Genomic DNA, 8,369 nt, shown 5'->3' with positions numbered 1-8,369 from the left:
CCCGGGGGCTTTTTTTTTTTTTTTTTTTTTGTTACGTGACAAAGCTTGGTATACTCTTAATTATAATATATTTTTTTTTGCAATCATCTTAAATAAATATTTCCATAGAGATTTCCTGTATGTATATATATAATTTTATATATATATAATATATAAGAGAGAGATATCTCATTTTTTTTCTTAAACCACTGTTAACATATTTTCCCTGCTTGTCCAAAAAAATGTTACAAAAGCCCTAAAATTGTGCAACAGTTAGAAAAAAGGGACAACAACCCAAAGAAGAAAGGAGCCGCTCAATATAGCTCCCTCCACCTCCCCCCTCTCCCACTCCCTGTCGACCTGCAAGTGGGAAGAACATTCAGCCAAGGGGCAAGGAGCTGGTGAGTGGCCTTTAGGGGACGGATGGCAGAGGGGCCACCAGCCCCTTCTCTGATGTTCCCACAGCCTGTTCACATCTGGGTTTCCCTGTCCAGTATGGATGAGCTGGGACCTGCACCTTTGGAAGTGGGTAATGGTGAGGTCTCTACCCTGCTGTTAGGAACTTGGTGGTTGCATCAACAGAGCGGTGTACACCACAAGATGTGTCCTGTAGCAGAGAAGAAGGGTTAGCTCAGCTCCTGGGATGATCAAAGGAGATGGTTATGGGATTGTCTGCTGACAGACACCTCTTGGTCCACAGGGCTGTGTGGCTGTCCTTTCAAACACGACACTGCTGTTTGCTGCTCCTCCCCAGCCATCCTGCCACCGGCTGCAGAGCAGACCGTGAGCTCAAAGTCTGGGCAGATGGCTGCTGCTGCCTGCTCCAACCTCTGGGGTTCCACGGAGGCATCAACTCATGGAGGACAAAGGGAGGGGAGGCAGGTTTGGGGTCAGATGGGGGTTCAGTGCCTGGCAGATGGGGTATTTACTCGGGGGGAGGAAAGATAGCTCTCTGCTGTATCTGGTCGGGGTAAGGAGAGGAGCACCCACTGCTCCAGCAAAGAGCAGAGGCCCAGGAGTGGCCTCTTCTTCCAGAGCAGCCGCACCAGCAAGACCTGAGAAATGATGATGTTGCAGCTGGAGACCTGGACCCTGGCAGCCTGAAGGGGAAAGCAGGCAATTCCCAAGCCCACCCACAGAGCTGGGAGCCTGAGACCACCGCAGCAAGTTCTTCCACTCACATATCCCCTGTGGTCTGCAAGAGGTGGAAGAGATGATAAGTTTGGAGGACTTCTGAGTATGGTTTGACCCTGACGGCCAGGCAACAAGGTGGGTTGGCCTCTGTCTGTACTAGGAAATAAAACGTGCCACAACCTGATGGGGACAGGAGGTCTGTCCCAACATCCCAACAAGGTGGCCTGGGCCATATTGCTTATTGGGAACATGCCCTGGGCTTTGTCATCCCCAGAACCACGGTGGGATTGTTGGGGCGATGCCAGTTAGTAAGGGTGAGGGACGGTGCCAACAGCTTAAAAGTACAGACGTAAGGGCAGTGTCCATGGCTCTGTGAGTCAAGAAGGATGGTGGCAGTTCCTGATTTCTTTTTTTCTTTTATTTTTTTTTTTTAGTTTTCCTGCAAGTTTAGAAGAAATCAGGAAACATGAAGGAAGACAGAGACAGAAGCTGTTCACCATGGCTACTAAAAGAAAGGGTGGTGGTTTATCAGTGCTTGCTCAGAGATGCTCTGGGGATACAGGAACCTTCTCTGGAGAAGCAGGGCAAGGTGAGGAAGAGAAACCAGGCAGAACAGACCCCTAAAGTGCAGGTGCTTAAATGCTGCCAACATGGGCAGGTTGGGAAGTTGGGTCTTCCTTGGTCAGGCTTCAGCTTGACTGGAAGACTAGAAAGGAGTTGAGACCCCAGCCTCTGCTTCCCTTGAAAAAGATTAAGAGTATTTTAGGTGTTGCAAGGACATCCAGCTGCCTCCAGAGGAACCTGTCCCCGGAGAGGTGACAGTAGGGAAGCCTCAAAGAGGAGAAACCACCTCCAAGAAGACAGCTCAAAGCCTCCCTGGAAACCAAGATGTCCCTCCCTAGCAGCGACTGCCCAAAATGGGCTCTCAGTGAAAAGAGATTGTATCTACCCCAGCATCTCATCTGTCATCCCTGAAAAACCCCACTACACCCCCTGTCCAGAGACCTTTCTCCAGCAGCAGCTGCTGGAGCAGCTCCACCCTCACAGCCCACAGCTATCAGCAGCTCCAAAACCAGCCTGAAATCACATCTGTGCTACAGCCCCTGTGCAGGGCCCTGCTGTGACCTCCTCCTTCCTCATCCATCTCAGACCGATCCCCAAAAACACTCCTGACACCCAGAGAGCCTGGGCATCAGGAGGTGGAGGAGACACTCACCATGGCTGGCCTCAGAGCCAGCTCTGGAGAGGGAGAGAGAGAACTGTGAAAGAGCTGAGTCCTTCCTTTAAAAATGAAATAAAAAAACCTAAAACTTCAGCACTACGTGACTACAGGAAGAAAAACAGATCTGTAAAAACACCCAAACTCTACTTTAAAAGCTAATCCTGTCCCTGCCATGGATTTCCCTGCTTTGGGGCCATCTCTTGCAAGCCAACGCAGCTCCACGGTCAAACAGCACGGGTCCACCAAGGGTGTGGGGACGCACATTTGCACCCCTGGAGAACCTGTGCTATTTGCCCCCAAAAAAAGCATCTCCTACACACGTCACCAGCAAGCAACCGTTGCACTGCCGGCACAGCGGGGCACACCAAAACACCTCTCAGGGCCTGCTCATGTCCCCAACAGTTTGGGTTTCTACCCTTCCATCCAGTGGGAAAGTATTTTTGCAGTCTACAAAGATGTGGCTGCGTTTCGCGGAGCAGCCGTCCCTGCCTCGACAGAGAGCAAAGCATTCAAAACCACAGAAAAGGCAAAATACACGCTTAGAATTTACACGGAGAAAAACATTTCCTTTTTTTTTTTCCTTTTTTTTTCCTTTTTTTTTTTTTAACGTCCAAAAGAAGCGGGTTTTTGTTCGTTTCTTTGTTTTTTCAACACACGCACCGTCTAGAAAGTTAAACGCCATGCAGATGAAGAGAGTGCAGCTAGAAAGTCCCCCGGGGCAGCAGCGCTGCAGGAGCCTCACATCAACGAGCAAAGAGGTTCCAGTTGGAAAAAAAGAGAACAAGGAACAGAAGAATTGCCAGAAAAATACCCACCCTCTGACCTCTACTTGATGGCAAAGAGGTGAGACCAAAATTCCCCTTCCCGGCCACGTCTTCTGTCCTGAAAGCTGCGTCCTGGAGGCTCCCTAAGAGCCACCACCTGGGTTTGCCCTGCAGGAAGACCCGTGGAGTGTGGGAAGGTGCCCCTGGAGGGGGGGATGTCCCCGGGAGGGGGTGTCTTCACCCGCCCGGTGCTGCGGGACAGGATGGGACAAGCCACCACGGCGTGGGGTGGGGGCTGGCAGCCGCGGGACCCCCGGTAGGAGCATCGTGGCGGCGCAACCCCTCTCCCAAATGTAAACGCAACGAAAAACAGCAACCCCTGAAAATCCCCCCACCCTCCGACCCTAAACAGTTGAATGTTTCTAGTTATTACATAAAGATCCATTTCAGCAAATACTCAAAATCAAGTTACGAAATACACGGTAGGTTGTTTTCTTTTTCCCTATAAAAAGGCATGCGCTCAAAGTAGAAGACAGCTAAAGGCTTGGTTTGTTTTCTTCGAAGCACGATCAGATTCTGCAGAGTTTTGTTACTTTAAAAGCTTGCATTCCTCGTCGTCGCTGGAAGGAGTCGTGTGGGGGGTGGAGGTTTGTGCCCCGAAGATCCATTTCAGCAAATACTCAAAATCAAGTTACGAAATACACGGTAGGTTGTTTTCTTTTTCCCTATAAAAAGGCATGCGCTCAAAGTAGAAGACAGCTAAAGGCTTGGTTTGTTTTCTTCGAAGCACGATCAGATTCTGCAGAGTTTTGTTACTTTATAAAGCTTGCATTCCTCGTCGTCGCTGGAAGGAATCGTGGGGGGGGTGGAGGTTTGTGCCCCGAAATTGGCGGCCGGCTCGGCTGCCCCCGTCCCAGCCCAGGGGGGGCACCGGGTGCTGCATGCGAGGGGCAGGGGGGGGTTTTGCTCAGCAGGGCTGGGATACAGGATCCAGGCTGGGTGGGGTGGGTGAGGAAGAGGATGCGAGAGCGATGCCACCGGCACGGCATGGCTGGAGACCCCCGGCTCCCGGCTGTGCCAACGCCGTGCTGGGAAGCAGCTGTCTTTCTCCTCCTCTCTTCTCCTGGCTTCGGCGGTCCCTGCTCCGAGGGGAGAAGGGAGGAAGGAGGGAGAGCATCCCCTCTTGGCACGGCAGCCGCCCAGAGCCAGGGCACAAAACCTGATCGCTCTCCTGGGATGGAGCCAGCCTACACTCCTGGGAAGGGAAAATAAATGGATAGCCTTTACTCACCCATCCAAACAGTGCCCTCCTCGCCTGGGGACTTGTGGAATATGGACTTTGCGAAGGGTTTGAACCGCAGTTCCCCGGCTGAGGCTGCCAGGAAGCGGGAGCTCAGGTTGGGAGCAGAGGGGAGCCGCGGTGGCAGATGGGGACGTCGATAGCAGCAAAGCAAAATCCACCAGTGTGCAGAGAGGGTGTGGCACAGAGCAGCTCAAAACTGCCCCCCTGCCCTCCTCTTCCTCAGGGGACTCCCAGCAGAGGTGGGGATGGAGGTGGATGACAAGTCCGAGCCCAATTCAGGAGACGTGCTGGGTAGCGGGGGGTCCCACCAACGCCGTTGCAGCCGAGGAGGGAGGCCTTTACCCCGGCACGTGTCATCTCACTGGCCAGATGCTCGGGTTTAGGTTCATGGTTTCTCTTTTCCTGGTTCATGCAGAGGAAGGGGGCCCAGTGCCACAGCCCTGGTGGGGTGAGGGGGGGTTCGATGGGATGCTTGTGCGGCGCCGGTGGGACCGTTGCGTGTGTGCGGTGAGAAGCGAGGGGGTTATTCCAGCGGGAACCAAGCAGCAGAGCCAACAGCCAAAGTCCCGTAGGTGAAGATGTCGGAGGAGGTCTCCCCTTGGTAGTCAGTCAGTGACAAACCCCACACGGGCAGGACCGCGCTTCAGCTGCAAAACACAAACCGGGCAGAGAGGGATTTTGCTTCGACCATCCCTTTTGGCAGAGCATCCCTCTCCCCATTGCCATCTCATGGCTGTCGGCCATCCCCTCCCCACCGTGGCTGCTTGGGGCAGGATCCCACCTGCTTTGCAGCCTCGAGGTCGCAAGGAGCCCACGCCATCCCCTCCATTGCCCCCCCATTTTGCCCCAGTCCCTGGATCCTCACAGGGCTTACTGCGGTAGGACGGAGGGCGCGCCGGATCTGTGGAAGTGGACGATTTGCCATTTGCCATCCCGGCGGTGCCAGATGCGGGTCTCCTCGGACTGGGCGGTGCGGGGGATCCCTCCCGCGTCCACGTACTGCGTGATGCGGATGTAGGCGATGCAGGCGGACTCGTCGCCCATCAGGTGGATGTGGGGGTTGAGGATCGTTGTGTGCACGGGCTTGCTGTTCCGGGACCACACTGAAGAGGGGACAAATACAAGTGGCTTTAGGCAGTGGACGAAGTTTGGGTGGTTCCTGCCCAGGGCATCAGTAATGCGGGAAGGGGAGATGCTTGGGTTAGGCTCTCTGCTTGGAGGTGCTGAGCAGATGCTGCACAGGTGGGTTCAGGATGGGTCTACCTAGAAATCAGCTAACCAAACAACTTCTCTAAAGACAGCCTGGCCCCAGCTGACCTAACAGGCTCTGTTCACCTCCTACTGAGATCTTCCAGATCAGCCAGAGATGCTCCCAAACCCACCCTTACCCTCCTCTCTCCAGCAAGTTGATGGACGTCAAGACACAGACAGGCCCCATGGGAGGTGGGAAGGGTCTCTTGGGAGGCATGGAGATTGCTTACGGTTTTCAAAGTAGAATCGGTGGAAATCCAGGCCTTCCACGAGGTTGCCCAGAGCCTCGGGCTCAAAGGCAGTCATCCCAGGGTCGCACATCTTCCTGGGGAGCAGGAAGCAGAGAGAAAAGGGAGAGGTTATCTCACTGCTGCCGGTGTGAGAGCCTGCAAAACCCAAACAGCTCATGCTGGGGATGACTCCCCCCTTGGCCTGAGACCAAGGAGCCTCTGCACCAGTGAGCAATTCAAGCTGAAGTCTGACCTCATCCCTGCATGAAGCCCACCCCACCTCGCCTCCAGCCCACTGACTGCAGGCAGGACCCCAGAGAGGCTGGGCAAACTCCCCATCAGCCACCATCTCCAATTAAACCTCCCGAAACATTGCCCTCTCCCTCGTAAGAAAGAAAAACAGCAGGGAAAAACTCATCTTCTCTGCTCTGTATCAAAAGGTCCCTGCTGCGATTCTCTGAGGCAGGGATGAAGACCTGCACTTGCTCAGACATTGCTAATTAAATAGGCCTTGGACACAGAAGAAGAGCACTCTGAGGAGCGTCAGCTCAGCAAGTAGAAAGCAGTTACGCTTCCAAGCAGCCTGCGGCAATCTGGATATAATGGATACCATGGATGCAATGTTCCTTCTTCCACCATAAATCAGGTTTACAGTTATTCATCTCTCTGCAAACCAGACAATGGGCTCATCCATGCTAATGAGACCAGAGAGATGTGGTCAGCTTAGTGGGAGAGAAGCACCAGCTTTGGAAACTGATGTCCCCCGCTTCTCTTGGATGGTTTCCATGCCCTGCCACCACATCAACCTGGTAACCCTGCCCTGGGCAGCAGTAAAAGCTCCTGGGCTGCGTTGTCACGGTGAGAGGCTGAGCCCCAACCCCGGCCCAAACCCACACTGGGCACACTCACGTGTAGGACTCAAAGTCGCCGTTGCTTATTGCTTCGATCAGCTGCTCTGTGACTTTAATGATTTCTTGCTTCCGTACTGTTGGTTAAAAGAGAAAAAGAAAATAAAAGGAGAAAACAAACCAAAAGTGCTGGTGTTGCAATATCACTAAGGTACCTTTTTCTCATTAAAAACAGACAGCAGGACGCTGGGGACCATTGGAAACTCTCCAGGGAGAAAGGAGGAGAGCAACTTGGGAGAGAGATGTGGGGAAGGGCTCTTCACCTCCAGAGAGGAAAGATCTCCAAAGTCAGGGCAAAACCAAAAAACCTTCTATTTTCCTAAAGAGCGAAAGTGTTAATCACTGAGTGGTGAGCTGCCCTCAGTCCAAAAAGTTGGCACAGGCTGGTCTTGGCTGCAAAGCCTTGCTGAGCTAGGACCTTCTACCCCGTGAACTCAGAGCAGGGGCCAGCCAGGGCAAGCTGGACCAAGGACGGTCTCATCTCCCTCTGAGATGGGAGGAGAGGGTCTCAGATTGCGGGGAGAACAGGTGGGTGATGTGGCCATCCACCTTAGCAGACACAAGGAGGGACCCTGAGAAGGGACTGGGCTGCTGGAGCAGATTTGGCTCCCCAGGATGCAGGAGGAGCTGTTGGAGGTAATGCTGGGCTTATTAATGAGGCTCTACTTCAAATGCAAATCAGCATCATGCTTGACTTAATTATTTATTTTTTGTATTGTGGCTAATGAAAGGAGAGGGAGTATGTTCCTGAGAGTCGTTCAGAAAGGAGGAGAGGGATCCCCATCACTTCCCGAGCACCACCTGCCTCTGCGCCCGCTCTCGGGGAGCCCTTCCCCAGGAGGACAACTGTCCCATTAACTCTCACGTCGGGCCAAAGTCCATCTTGCTTTGTGCTGAGATGGCTTCATCGAGAGACTTTACAAATTAGCACCGATAAATTATTCCCTGGGTTATTCTTAGAAAGCTGTCTCTGGCAGGCGGGAGGGAGGGATTTCCCCTGGAGGCTTTTCCCAAAGGGCCATTTATTTCGAAGGAGCGGGCAGCCGGGCTGCTATCCCTGTAGATTTCAGGCATTTCCACTCCGGTTTTCAGGGAACAGCCTTGTTTCTGGAGCTCCCCCCTCCCCATCAGCAGTGCCCCAGCTGCTCGTTGCACCAACCCAGCGGTGAAACCACCTAAGAGCTAAAGCAACTTCTTAAGGGTCCCGAAGGAGCTCGATGATGGTGGATTTCATTGTAGCCAATATCTCATCAGACTAATGACCCCAGGGCACTCCTCCGAAACCGCCTGACCACCTCCCTGGGTGCCCCCACCGATACCTTTGGTGTCTTCATCCTCGATGGTGGTGTTGGTGCTCTCCGACGATTCCTGAGCAAAGAACAGAAAGGAGAGACGGGGCGGTGAGAGGGGTCTTCCCCCCGGCGCCAGACGGAGCTCGTGTGTCCGACAGCCCCCCGAGTCCGACCCCACAGCGCTCGACTGTGCCAACGGGCAGAAACCAATGGAAAACACCAGCAGGTCCAACCCGTCCTCAACCACAGCTCTAGGGCAGCGCTGGCAGAGCCCTCCCTGACCTCC

The 8,369-nt window shown here is 53.6% G+C and overlaps 1 protein-coding gene across 6 annotated transcripts in view; it reads right to left on the bottom strand.

Annotated features, from left to right (window-relative positions):
* Positions 1-3,767: 3,767 nt before the first annotated feature.
* Positions 3,768-8,369, bottom strand: part of CAMK2A (calcium/calmodulin-dependent protein kinase II alpha) — a 35,524-nt gene continuing 30,922 nt past the window's right edge. For 3 of the 6 annotated variants that reach the window (XM_014947981.1, XM_014947979.1, XM_014947984.1), the window contains 5 exons: positions 8,111-8,159; positions 6,793-6,868; positions 5,884-5,978; positions 5,268-5,505; positions 3,768-5,049 (listed from right to left, as the gene is read on the bottom strand). In XM_014947981.1, coding sequence (XP_014803467.1) covers positions 5,273-5,505; positions 5,884-5,978; positions 6,793-6,868; positions 8,111-8,159 — 453 coding nt within the window. In that variant the 3' untranslated portion in view covers positions 3,768-5,049; positions 5,268-5,272. The remainder of the gene's footprint in view (positions 5,050-5,267; positions 5,506-5,883; positions 5,979-6,792; positions 6,869-8,110; positions 8,160-8,369) is intronic. The other 3 variants (XM_014947980.1, XM_014947983.1, XM_014947982.1) reach the window with 2 other exon arrangements.

Source organism: Calidris pugnax, unplaced genomic scaffold (genome assembly GCF_001431845.1).
Source record: "Calidris pugnax isolate Ruff unplaced genomic scaffold, ASM143184v1 scaffold27, whole genome shotgun sequence".
Classification (NCBI taxonomy): Eukaryota; Metazoa; Chordata; class Aves; order Charadriiformes; family Scolopacidae; genus Calidris; species Calidris pugnax.
The sequence above is the reverse complement of the archived record's forward strand: the minus strand, read 5'-3'. Positions and strand labels throughout refer to the sequence as shown.